Below are 13,161 nucleotides of genomic sequence, written 5' to 3'. Positions count from 1 at the left end.
TATAGGACTGGTACTGGGGACCTGACCTTCTAAGTGGAGAAAATGAAACATCAGATCTCAGTAACCAAATTTGAGCAGAGGTACCCACGAGGTTAAAAGAGGTCTGGAAAGATGGGTCCATGGGTAAGAGCTTTTAATAAGCAAGCATGGGGACTTGGATGTGAGAGCTAGAGGAATGAGGCGCTCTAGGGCATTTTGGCTGCCACTCTAGCTGCAAGTTCAGAGACAATCCATGTCATAGAATAAAGAGTAAGACCTATGCTCACCATGCTTGTTATCTGAGTTCCTCCTGTACACAGCAATGTGCATGCACCCTTAACACTTACATGCATATGAGTAAGCATGCACATGTGTGAGCATGCACACACACACACACACACATGCACACACACACTTTTCTATGATATTAGATTGTAGGAACTGATATAGGATGAGGGAAAAGGGAAAGAGAGAAAAAGAAAGGGGGATGACAAGGATGTGTGTTCTTTGTTCCACTTATTTTAATTTCATGAAGATTTCACTGGGGGTATTTCTCTGAGATTTTGTCCTACGTTTTTATTTTTGGCTTGGAATTCTTTTGATTGCTTGACAGCATATGCTTACATCTGAAAGTCTGCTCACTTTATGTTGCTGTTACATGTGTGTTCACGCATTGAAGATTATCAGTTCACTTGAATGTATAGAGACAATATCTATCCATTTTGAGGTTTGATATGTTGGGTTAGTGTTATTAATGCTATGCTATTTTTCATAGCTTTGACAATGTAAGCATGAAAGGGAATAGGTTTCATTGGTTTACAATGAGCCTGATAGTTCTGAAGATATTGATATAGTTATATTGATTATCAGTTCTCTAGTGATTTCTTAGGAAGTATTTATGTGAATGAAGATGGAGATACATTAATTTTCTTCCAGCAATAAGAATGTAATTTTCTTCAAAGTGTACCAGAGTTTTCTGAAAAACCATGACTGAGCTCATTTATTAAAGTAGCATAGATATAGTTCTGACAAATAAACCAAAGAGTTTTGTCAGAAGTTACATATATTGTTAAACACTCCTCACACCTGCCTTTTTGTATGAAGTTACTCGTTAACTCTTTGGAAGCCGTTTTATTCAGTGATCTCTATGCATAATATTAGAATGCTTTCTTTGGAATTACACTTTGCTCAGATCCAATTTTAGGTCACACTTTGTTTGGTCTATTTCAAATTTTAAAAGTTCATTTTCATGTTGTAAACATACAAAAGGGTGATTCATTCATACTCTACTGTCTATTATCTAGTTGCTTATGCTGAATACAAATATCTTGGTTTGTCATGCAAACTGATACTGCTTTAATTGAGAGCCAGTTTGTTCTCCTTCCTGGGGTGATTTCCACGTAAGCCAAGAAGCAGAGAACTGAAGCACAGATTCTTAGATTCTTATGTGCACACTGACAAAGGCAAAGGAGCACAGCCCTGGCACCCATCGCGTTTCATTTCTTTTTAAAGGCGCCTATTTGCGTGCTACTTATTTCTTATCGTACAGTTGATGGAGCTTTAATTATGCGGCGAGCTTTCCTATCAATTTCAATTTGTAGCTGTTTGAAATTCATTCCCAGGTGTCAGATTGAATCATCTGCTTCTCTTTTAATGATTAGAGCACATAAATATTTCTTCCTGGTAAGTATGCTCCTACCCTGTTTGCTGGCTTAAGCACCTGGATGTGAGAAGACGCGCATCTAGAGGTGATGTTGCAAAGGGGCCTTCCAAACAATGGAGCAAGCAATGGCTGTGGTGACTTCAATAAAAGTACTTGCAAACTGATACTGAAAACCTCACATGACACCCGAATTGTCTTCATCAAAGATTTTAGACAGCTTTGATGCATTTCTGGGTTTTTCTGTCTTAGGGAATGATAGACTGGTCACAGACTCTCCCTTGCACTCAAATAACAGGGTTCCTATACTGCAATATTGAAAATTTTGCAGATTTTTGTAGTGAAATTAGAAATAATTGGCAGTTCAATTTAAGTAAGGGACTTTGGGGAAAGCATAGTCAAACTAAGAGATGTGACAAGTGACATCCTTTAGAACAACAAAAGAAATGCCAGAAATCAACCTGGAGAGGAACAAGGGCAAATTGCTTTTCTCCAGGTTTTGAGCTTAGCAACAAATAGCTGCTATTTTGTTTTGGCGCAAACAAAAAAACGAGGTTGAAAGAGATAATTTTTCTTTATCCTTTGTTCTCTGTCCTTGTTGCTATTACATTTACATAAGAACCTTCTACTTCTCCAAGGTGGAGATTTTTCAAAATGCCCCACACATACGAATCAACAAAATAATTTAACATTAGTCTAATTTTTTATTTGCTTTGTATGTAATCTTCTTGCAACATCTCAGTGCTGTATAATAATCTCAAACAATACTTGCTTTAAGAAAAATGACACAATTATGCACGTTTATAAAGCATTCCATTGTACAATGCTCAAAAGATGTTTTTTAATGAGCTTAACAGGAAGAAATTAAAAACAAGATAAAGCTCCTTGGAGGCAATGCAGGGTAGTTAAGGAAATTATTCCGTGCTAAATGGGCGTTTAGGAGGAGGCAGAGGAGAGTTGAAAGTCACACTGGAGACTGACAAACTGCTAAGGCTTCGGAATTGAAGACTTTCACCAGAGGAGACAGAAAACTAAATCTCTGAACACCAGAGACAGGATCACTGGCTTATTTGGGGGCATTTAAGTTAAATTAGAGCAAAAAGACATGCTGGATATTTTAGTTTTTTTTTTTTTTTTCTTATGCCCTTGGGGAAGGCATCATGACAGAGCAACCATTGATCTCCTGAGTCTATAGGATCTATCTTGGCATTTCTTTGAAATTGTCTGCCAGTATATTACATCAATTCACAGAACCGCAACACATGAAAACAGAAATATGTAGGATTGGCGGGTGGGGGCTTCTAGAAAAACCTCAAGTCGGTTAGCCACAGGTGAAGGATTTCATTGCATTTACTGTGCAATCCCTTTACGTCTCACCTGAAACTTAACTGTGGTAAAAAAATCATTAAAAACGAACTAAACATATTTGTACAGCAAATGCTTATCTATATTCCAGGACTCGAAGTATGGTCAACTTTAATTTTGTAAGGCAACACAAAAGAGGGACTCTGATTCCCATTATAACATATGTTAATATTAAATTGGCAGAGAAAAATGTAGAGCTCAATAAAAATAAAAAAAATGACAAAAAATGGTTACTCTGAGGCAATTCCCACGGGAATAAGTAGGGCAGTCTAGAGGGACAGTTTTCCATAGGATGCCTCTTAAACAATTATATTATTTCAACACACATGAAAAAAGGGATAATTATCCAGGTTCTGTCATCCTAAACATGTTATTTCACTGACACTTTACAGGATCGTTTACTTAAATGCCACATCTCCGATTCACGTCTCTCTCCAACTAGTATACATTTACAATCTGTAATTTCTGCAATACAAAAATCCAACTTGAAATCCTTCATTGTCCCTCCCTCCACCTGCCCTTGCCTGACTCCCTCCTTCCTTTTCCCCTCTCTCTCCAACAAGCTCTTCTGGAAGAAAGCTTCAAAAGCTTCAAAGTACCTTTTTTATTGGTACCTCCGCCTTTTATCCCCTGAATCTTTGCTTGACCTGGTTATTCACTCCTGTGAATCACACACTTAGAGATGCTGTGATCTCCCTTCCCTCCTCCCTTCGGCATTACTTTAGACACAACTCCAGTTGTGTTGAGCCCTGCGGTCCAGCCCAGTCAAATTGCACACCTTTTATTGAATGCTACCTTTATTTATTTGGTCTTCCCTAACAATGACAATCCTTAATGTCTTTTGCTTTTCTGCTTTGAAATTTTTGCTGTATGTTAGAATGACTTTCAAATAATAGTTTCTTGCCTGATCCTCTCCTATTTAAAATAAATTATCATTTTGTGCTTTTAGCATTAATCAAAGCATAGTACTCATTTTAATTAATCTTCATTTATGTACACTCATGGATATACTTATATGTATGTATATTTATAATATAAACACATTTTAAATTTATATGCATGTGTCTAAACCTTCTTGTATGACTCCATGGAAGCTATCCTCTTGAATTAGATCAGAACCTGTTGAACTACAGTCACAGAGATTTGTGAGCTGCTACGTCACCCTTAGGAAGTACATTCTGGGTTCTTTGAAAGAAGAGCAAATTTTCTTAATTACTGAGCTATCACTCTAACAAGAGAAGTAGTAAGAGGAATTATGCTGTTAAAAAATACACAACAGTAAAGTAGATAAATATGAGAGATGAGAAAGATATTGTATCTGTAAACTGACCAAAATAAAAATAATTTAAATTGTGTCCCATGTCATATTTCAGAATTTAAGATTATATTATTGAGATTCTCAACATATATCATGTTAGACAACAGGGGCTACACATAGTAGGACTTAATGCCCTTTAACTAGATCAAAGGCTTTACCAGAATTATTTCTTTCTAATTCTTGAACAAGTACTCAGACAATGTGGGAGGAGGGAGGAGCAAATATTTGAAAGTATTTTAGTGTGTATAGTTAAAATATACACACTAAACGTATATAACGCAACGTGTACAGCTACAGTGCTTATTGTAGGTATACTTCTATTTCCCAGGTAATCAAAGAAAGAAAAGAGACCTTTTAAACTGCATTTTCTTCTTCCTTAAGTTGAAGCATCTTCCTGGGGACACACCTGACAGTTGTTCTTGTTGAAAACTACTTGATAACTTTAAATATGCAGATCAGCCTGGGGCTGACATTACCTTGGGATCCTCACTAGAGGAGAGGTTGACGCTATTTACAAAGAGAAAATCAGCGCTTATTAAATCAAATCTCTCTTGTAACAGGCAGGGATTATGGCAGTCCCTCAGCTCAGTGATATACGTGCCTTAAATCCCTATGTACATTATAAAGAAGTTCCTTGAAAGACCTTGTCTATTTTGTACATACTTGCTTGTCTATCAGCCGAAAAAGCCAAGGATGGTTTCATCCTTCTTGTTCTTTAGCATCACAGAAACACCACCAACAATAGCATCAATTTCCTTTTCCCTTTTCTATGAAAATGAGTTAACATGATTCTCAGTGCCAGGTATGAAACCGAATACATAATTCATAAATAAAACGTGGAGTCAGGGACTAAGTTAAAGGTAAAATGAACAAAATAAGTCACAGACTATTTCTATTATAACCATTTTTTTTCATTGAAACATTTAGACATACCGACTTTAATTACAAATGAAGTGCTTTATAAATAGCTTATTATATCCCCCCAAAGTAGTATCACCATCAAGTAACATTTGTTTACCAATCGGGTAACAATTTGCAGATTTCAGTTTTTCAAATCATAAAATAGATGGGTAATTACAATATCTACCTAATGTAGATGTTGTGAAAATTAACTGACTTTGCACTTATAAGATTCAGTATAAGTTATAATAAGGCTTTTTATAATTATTTTATACTGCTATTATTTTTAACTACCATTATTTTTAATTTTGGAAAAAAACATTTAATTCTTATTTAAATTTTTGGGCCAATGACATTAGTCAATAAAGAGAATTCTGATAAAACATGCAAGCATGCTTGCTATGAAATCATTTTTAGGTTTTGAGTGGGTCTGTTACCAGTTGTCATTGCTTTTAAGTTTTCTATCACTATAAATGATCTTTAGATAGAGCTAGAACAAAATTATAAAAAGATGGTATGGAAGTCTTGAGAATTATTAGCTGTGTTAAATTTATTTGCAATCCTGAAAATATCTTCTATTACCTATAGCTTATCTAAATAAAAACTTTTCTCTGAGATACTTTGCATTATAGATATGGATATAGATATATAGATATGTGTGTCATATATATGTATATATATGTCACACACACATATATATATATGACAGTAATCAAATAAGTTTACTTTGCTACTATTCAGAATAACTTTTAGTGAAAAGTGGTGCAGAGTATAATTCATTAAAATATTTAAGTGAATTTATCAAGAAATTGGAAATTCACATAATAAACACATCATTTTTCACTAACGTGTTTTTTTTATCTACAGTCATTAGACCCCACAAACAAAGGAGTCTGGCAATTATGTTTTAACTGATCTTTGGAGTTCACAGTTCTCCCTTCTTATAAAAGCTTAGCTAAAGTGATAGGACATAAATTTATATGGTATTAGTCCTTGATTTATCAATGTAAAATGTATGCTAAAATTACATTGATTCAATTCAATGTAAATATATGGTTTTGTGAAGTCTGGGTTCCCAAATTCCTGTCCTCCTTACTACAAAGAATGTAAAAATATCTGACTTCTTTGTTTGTTTTTTGTTTTTGTTTTTTTGTCTGTGTGGTCCTTGTGAGTAGAGACTTAAAGTCTTTTGAATTAAATGGAGGTATTTGCAAACCATCATATGAAAGTAGGTATTTTTCATCTTTATCTTGCTTTCAACTGGAGGCTCAATTATCCTCCTGGCATATCTAGTCCCTTCAAAAACTATATTCAAGTCACAGACCACATGCAAATCATTATTAGTCTCTAGTACTAGATCCCGCTTTCTGCTACCAGCCCTCATATAATATATTTGAAAGAATTAAATACTGGTCATTCTTTCTCTTGGAAGAAGAATATTGCCGTCAGTCTAACCCCCATTGAGGATATCCCTGCCTTCTGAGGCTGGGCTGCAGGAAAATCAGTTTTGCAACATTTTTACAAAGGTGTCTGTTTGTTGATGTAAAAACCCATTCAGAAACAAATCCTCTGGCCCCACTTTTTTTTTTTCTTTTCTTTTTTTTTTTTTTTTTTTTTTCCGAGACAGGGTTTCTCTGTGGCTTTGGAGCCTGTCCTGGAACTAGCTCTGTAGACCAGGCTGGTCTCGAACTCACAGAGATCCACCTGCCTCTGCCTCCCGAGTGCTGGGATTAAAGGTGTGTGCCACCAACGCCTGGCTCCCACTTTTTTTTCCCTTTCTTTTCTGGTCCCTTCAATTGTCCCAGCAGTTAAATCTAAAAATCTTGTTTCTTCTTAAAACAAGATTTTTATTCTTAAAGGAGAAAGAATAAAAAGCGGAGGAGGAGTTGATCTGGGGGAAAGGGTAGGTAGAGGGGAAGCTAGGAGGAGAAGTGGGAAGTCAAACTGTGGTGGGGATGCGTTATATGAGGAAAATCTAATTTCAATAAAAATAAAACTAGGGGAAGACAAGAAAACAAGGGCTGGCATAGTCAAATATAAAGTAGGTATATTAGGATTAGATGTACAACAATGAAACACAACTTAAGTCAAGGAACATGACTTAATTTTTCACTAGTTGCAAAGGAGTTGCTCTGTAGTCCTCACTAACATAGTGTTAATTGGCTCTTCTAAGGCACGTGCATTTTATTGCTGCTCTCAGAGCTGGAGATTCCTCCAGGTTTATTGTGTCTTCATTTGGACATGAATGAAGGGCAGTTTTCAGTCTGAGACAAAATAGAGAATTAGCAGCATGAGGAAAAGACAAAAGGGAGGAAACCTTATGTAAGGAGGATTTGTGTTAGGTTACTATGACTACTAAGGACATTTAGATGTCTTTGTATTTAAGTTGTAATGCTATAAGAAATAAGTAACGTATTTGGTCAAAAAGGGGTCTCAAGGAAGCCAAACAGCCTAATTTGATGTGATTTCAATTTCTGAAGTTAGTTGGTGATCCACAGAGAAATATTTTTAGATAAAAGAATTTGTGATTTGGTTTTGAAAATTTGTTAAACATTAAATAATAAAAATTTTGTTAAATATTTTATTTCATAAAACTTGAAAGAAGTTTTAAGTTTGATCTGGCTTCGATGTTTAAAGATGGCAGAGCATCACTTACAGAAATAAACATTAGTGTACCACAGAGTATGCCAGCTACTAATGAATCAATACTGCCTAGACCATAGACACTGACTTAGACATTGAATTATTTAGTCTTACATCATCACTCTGTGAAGCATACGCTACAACCCAGTGTTACTAATAATAAAGAAAAATGTAGAGCTCAGTTTAATTCACCACACTAGAAAGCTGCTAAATGAATTACACCATTGAGACTCATGCAGAGTCTGTTCTAGAGTTGTCCAGGAAGCAAACCACTGACAGGCCAGGAACCCTTAAGAAGCCATGGACTGGAAATGTAGTTAACCTAAATTGATTAAATGTAAGTGGAGCAGGGTTCATAGAAGATTTAGAGGGAAACTTTTACATATCTCTGTGTTATATTGATCCCATACTTTAAAGATAATATTAAAAAAAGTAATGTCCTTAAAATAAATTTCTCATCCCTTAAACATGACAAATTGAACTTTCTGAGAAGGAAATGGGGGAGGATCTCAGCGGGTGTGTCTGTGTGTGAGAGAGAGGCTGAGCAAGGAGGAGTGGAAGAAAGGGAAACAGTTTGGGATGAATTATATGAGAGAATAATCTATTTTCAACAATAATGGATTCTTGATCGGGTGGTGGTGCCCGACTACAGCATTCAAGAGGCAGATGAAGGCAGATCTCTGTGAGTTTAAGGCCAGTCTGTTCTATAAGAGCTAGTTCCAGGACAGACTCCAAAGCTACAGAGAAACATTTTCTCAAAACCAAACAAACAAACAAAAAAATTCTAATGTGGTAAATATTTTTGGTTTATATTACAGTTTCTATTATGTAGTGGCTGCTTTTTTCCCCTTGTTTTATACATTGGGGAATATAATATGGTAGTAAAATGTGTGTGAGTATTTATATAATCACATATACATATTTAAATATTACACATATCTCAGTATTGAGGCTTCAGTGATTGTATGTGGACATATTCAAAGACAATACAGCAATTCCTAAATGATGAATATCTAATAAAATGGTATTACACACTAAAAATCAGTTTTTCACATCCTAGATATCTTATATTACCAAATAATATCCTATTTAGTGTGAAAGATTATCCTTAATTGATACATTGTAAATATTTGTAAGATAAAAATAATCAGTAAACTATATGTTCACTTAAAATTTAAAATTACAAGGTAGGTTACAGGGTATATTGACAGTTTTCAAAATCTATTCTGCTATACATTTGGTGTTGCAAACTGAGATCAACACATAAAATGTTGCTACTCTCAGTGTATTATTTAATCTTGAATCAATTCCTGAATTGAGATTGTAACACTGAGTAATTATTATTTAGGAAAAGACACCAGTAAGTATGGTGTCAAGTAATTTTTTTCATTAGAAAATTACGTGTATTCTTTTTTCAGCTTCTATTAATATCACGACAACTACTCTTGCCATAATTTTGTGTTTTATTTTGTGTAGTAAGCCTAAATTGTGGCAATCATAAATCTTTACTGGATAAAGACAAATAAATGCTTATTAAATGAAGGGCCTAAGAGGAAAACCACATAGTAACAAAGGTTCATTGATCATTTTTAGGCTTAAAATGTCTGATTTTCCAATCAATTATAATCTATAAATTACTTTATTAAATGTTCCACTCAAAAACAAGCCATTTAAATTTCCTGAGAATTTTAAATGTAATACTACTCGAAATTCCCATTCAAACAAACAAACAAAAAAAACAACCTTTGAAGCAGTTATTTTGCTTATTTCTGGTTATGGAATTAGTTATACATAGTTCATTCCCCTCGATTCCTATGTTCATTCTCTTAGACTTTTTTATTTTAGTTTATGTGTGTGAAGTTTAGTCTGCATGTAGGTATGTGTAACACATGCCTGCCTGGTGTTCTCAGAGTCTTGAAGAAGGCAGCAGATTCCCTGAGACTGGAATCATGGACTGTTGTGAGCCACCATGGAGGTGCTGCTCAAAGCCCAGACGCGCTGGAGGAGCAACAAGGGCTCCTAATGGCTGAACTCTCCAGCTCTAAATGTTCATCTTGATAATGGATTCAAGAGGAACGTTCAAGAATACATGTGAGATGTGAAATTAAAATTTTATATTGTATTAAATTCTTTTCATATTACCAAAACATTCAAAGAGATATTGAGGATTACTGTAGCTTTCCTTCTCTTTGATCAATAACACAAATAGCATTGGTTGAAATATAACTATTTGAAAAGTGTGGACATGGATGTCTTTTTTTCTCCCTATGCTTAAGGATAAAAACAAAAATCAAACACCCATTCTTAAAACCCCATTCTGATTGGCATGTAAGTTAAATGACTAAAAATAATCCATATATATGATACAAACATATAAACTCACACATATACACACACATGATATATTCAGACAAGCAAGTTCAAATAATTCTGATTTTATAATTCTTTCCACATGCAGTTTAAAACAAATTAACCCTAATCATGAAGGGCTGACAAGAAAATCTAGGATAACAGTATAGAAAGAATTACAATTCTTCTTATAAAGGGTAAAATTACACTGCAATATTAAAATTCTTTCCAGGCAATCATCTTGCATAAAGCTAAAAATACCATAAAAAACATTTTATAATTCATAATTTATTTTTCTCATGAAAAGATTAAGTAGAAGGCAAAAAGTCAAATGTGATCAACCTTGATGCTGATATCCAGAAACTGATGAGAATTAAGAACAGAGACCAGGATCAGCACTAAAGACGTGTACACGCAGGTGACAGGGAACGGATCAGCAAGTTATATTCGTATGTTAATTACCTTCTTTGTGTGTGAGAAAACGATGCTGAAAGAAGAGGAGGCCTTGAATTTAGGGGTTTTTTTTTTGTATATGGCAGAGAAGAACAAAGTTATGGAAGAGGGAGAAATGATAAAATTACATTTGCAATTTTTTTAAAATTAAAAGTAATAGACTAGAGATGACACTATAATGCGCTTTTTATGGTTGATTCATTTCAACTCTCTGTTCTGTCTTGCAGTGGGGACCTAGTGAAACAGAAGGAATCCCGCAGAGTCCTGAGAGCACAGTAGCATAGCTGCCATCATATCTGTGCTGCACACATAATAATCTACCAGGTTTTATGAGAGAATAAAGAGATGTGTTAATCATACGATATATGGTCAGAAGAGAATGTCTTTTAATGGATTCTTAATTGATCCTGGATATTTGGAGAATTAAATAAAAATGCATTTAACTAATGTGGACCCAGGAAAAACTACCCACACATGTGATTGAAAATGTAATTCAAGTTCTGCCTGCCTTGCCACTTATAATGGAGTCTTTATGATTAGATGTTTTATTAAAATTTTATCTTCAAGTTAGGATCTCCCTTATTAGTATCTAAGTAGAGAAAAATATTCGTTATATATTATTAGCTTTTAAAATGAACACATTCATTTTGCTGGATTAAACAGTTATTAGGTATTAGCTACCCACTGTGTGTATGGGTATGTATCTGTGTATGCGTGTGCATGTGTGTGTGAGAGAGAGAGGAAGTGAGAGGAACAGAGAGACAGAGAGAGGTAGTAGAGATGCAAAGTCCCCCGTTCTGTAAGAGGTATTTGTAAAGTATTTAGTTTTACCTTATGCTGGTAGTTTGGTAGTAGGCTATCACCATCTTTTCCTTAGCTGATAGGTATCTTAAGTGAACTTTTTTACTCTGGATGTTATGTTCTACAGAATGACTGTTAAAGGGCACTTACTCTGAGGGAAGCGAGGTGGGTTGTCATTGACATCTGTTAGTGTGATGTTCACCGTGGTGGTACCGGATAAACCCCCCATCTGGCCACCCATGTCCTTGGCCTGTATGACCACCTGGTACTGTTCCCTGTTCTCTCGGTTCATGTTTGGTAAAGCTGTCCTGATGATACCTTTGAAAAAAAATACAAATGCTGTGTTATCACACTATGTTTGCAGGCTGCCAATTTAATCAAGTACCATACTTATGACATCAACTTATACATATGTAACCATTCTAACATTAAATTCACACAGATCTTTGGAGTTCGTTTTGTTTTCTATCGCCCGGTAACCTCATGTGGACTATAGTGATCTAAGCTTACAAGTAAAGTCTAAGTTACATTTCTATTCGTTCAATCCATTGTTTACTTTGAGTTTTTAAATACACAAGAATCAGACTGGGGACACATTAAAGGAGTGAAGTGCTTCCGATGCAAACATGAAGGCCCAGTTTTAATCCCCAACCTCCAGATAATGACAGTAAGGGCCTGCCAACTCAGCTCTTGCAGGGCACTACAGAATGGTTTCTGGGATTTAATGGGCAGGTTATTTAGCCAAATTGTTGGGGTTCAAGTTCAATGGAAGACCTTGTTAAAAAGAAACACATATATCTACTGAAAAGTACACTTGATGCCCCACTATGACCTCCATATACAGCTACACAAATGTGCATATATTATATATTATATATATATAAATACACAGAAAATAAAAATCCAGCATGGCCCTGCTGTTACTCTCCTGAGTGTGTGAATACTTAGGTTTTATTTTTGTTCACCCATTTATACTTGTAAAGATCACAAACAGGGTAACTTCAGCAAACACCAATACATTGTTTCTGACCTGTTTCTGGCTCCACAGAGAAATAAGGCTGCCCTTGAAGGATGCTGTATATGACTCTGGCGCTGTTCCCGTAGGAAGGGTCGTCAGCATCGGTAGCTGTGACTTGCACCACAGAAGTACCTGAAGTATCCAAATTCAGCTTAGTTCTGCACAGTACCAGAAGGAGGAGCAAAAGTGCTGGTTTTCATTGAAGACTTGAATGATTTCTGACTTTAAAAATGACCACTTTAAGAAACTATACGTTTGGACGATAGATATATAAATAAAGGTATATAATGTTGGAAATGAATCTTAAGTTCAACTTAAGATTATTTAGCCAAGAGGTGTACGTTTATGCACCAAATAGATAATTTTGCAGTATTTCAGAATATAACAAACATTGTTCCTTTATAAATATTGAGGTCGATATTAACATGAATTTTCATATAATAGACTTGTTTTGTATAAAGGGCACATCTAAATCTCAAAGGAATAAGTATATTCTTTCTCCCTCTGCTCTAATTAGCTCTAAAAATAACCAACTTCTGCTCTAGAATACAATTTTATGAATAGATTGAATTCCAAATATAGAAACAAACCAAGATGATCCCACGTTCCCAGAACAACTAAAATCTGTCTAGTAGGGTTCATGATATCTGTAAGGACTATATGCTTGGTAACTGT

The 13,161-nt window shown here is 35.1% G+C and overlaps 1 protein-coding gene across 3 annotated transcripts in view; it reads right to left on the bottom strand.

The window, feature by feature from the left end:
* LOC126499761 (cadherin-10) overlaps positions 1 to 13,161 on the bottom strand; it is a 107,284-nt gene that overhangs the window by 34,041 nt on the left and 60,082 nt on the right. For all 3 annotated transcript variants that reach the window (XM_050139100.1, XM_050139098.1, XM_050139099.1), the window contains exons 3-4: positions 12,499 to 12,618; positions 11,619 to 11,786 (exon numbers count right to left, since the gene is read on the bottom strand). In XM_050139100.1, the coding sequence (XP_049995057.1) occupies positions 11,619 to 11,786; positions 12,499 to 12,618 (288 nt within the window). The remainder of the gene's footprint in view (positions 1 to 11,618; positions 11,787 to 12,498; positions 12,619 to 13,161) is intronic.

Source organism: Alexandromys fortis, unplaced genomic scaffold, assembly GCF_014885135.2.
Source record: "Alexandromys fortis isolate MF-2015 unplaced genomic scaffold, M_Fortis_MF-2015_v1.1 scaffold_37, whole genome shotgun sequence".
In the NCBI taxonomy this organism is placed as follows: domain Eukaryota; kingdom Metazoa; phylum Chordata; class Mammalia; order Rodentia; family Cricetidae; genus Alexandromys; species Alexandromys fortis.
The sequence above is the reverse complement of the archived record's forward strand: the minus strand, read 5'-3'. Positions and strand labels throughout refer to the sequence as shown.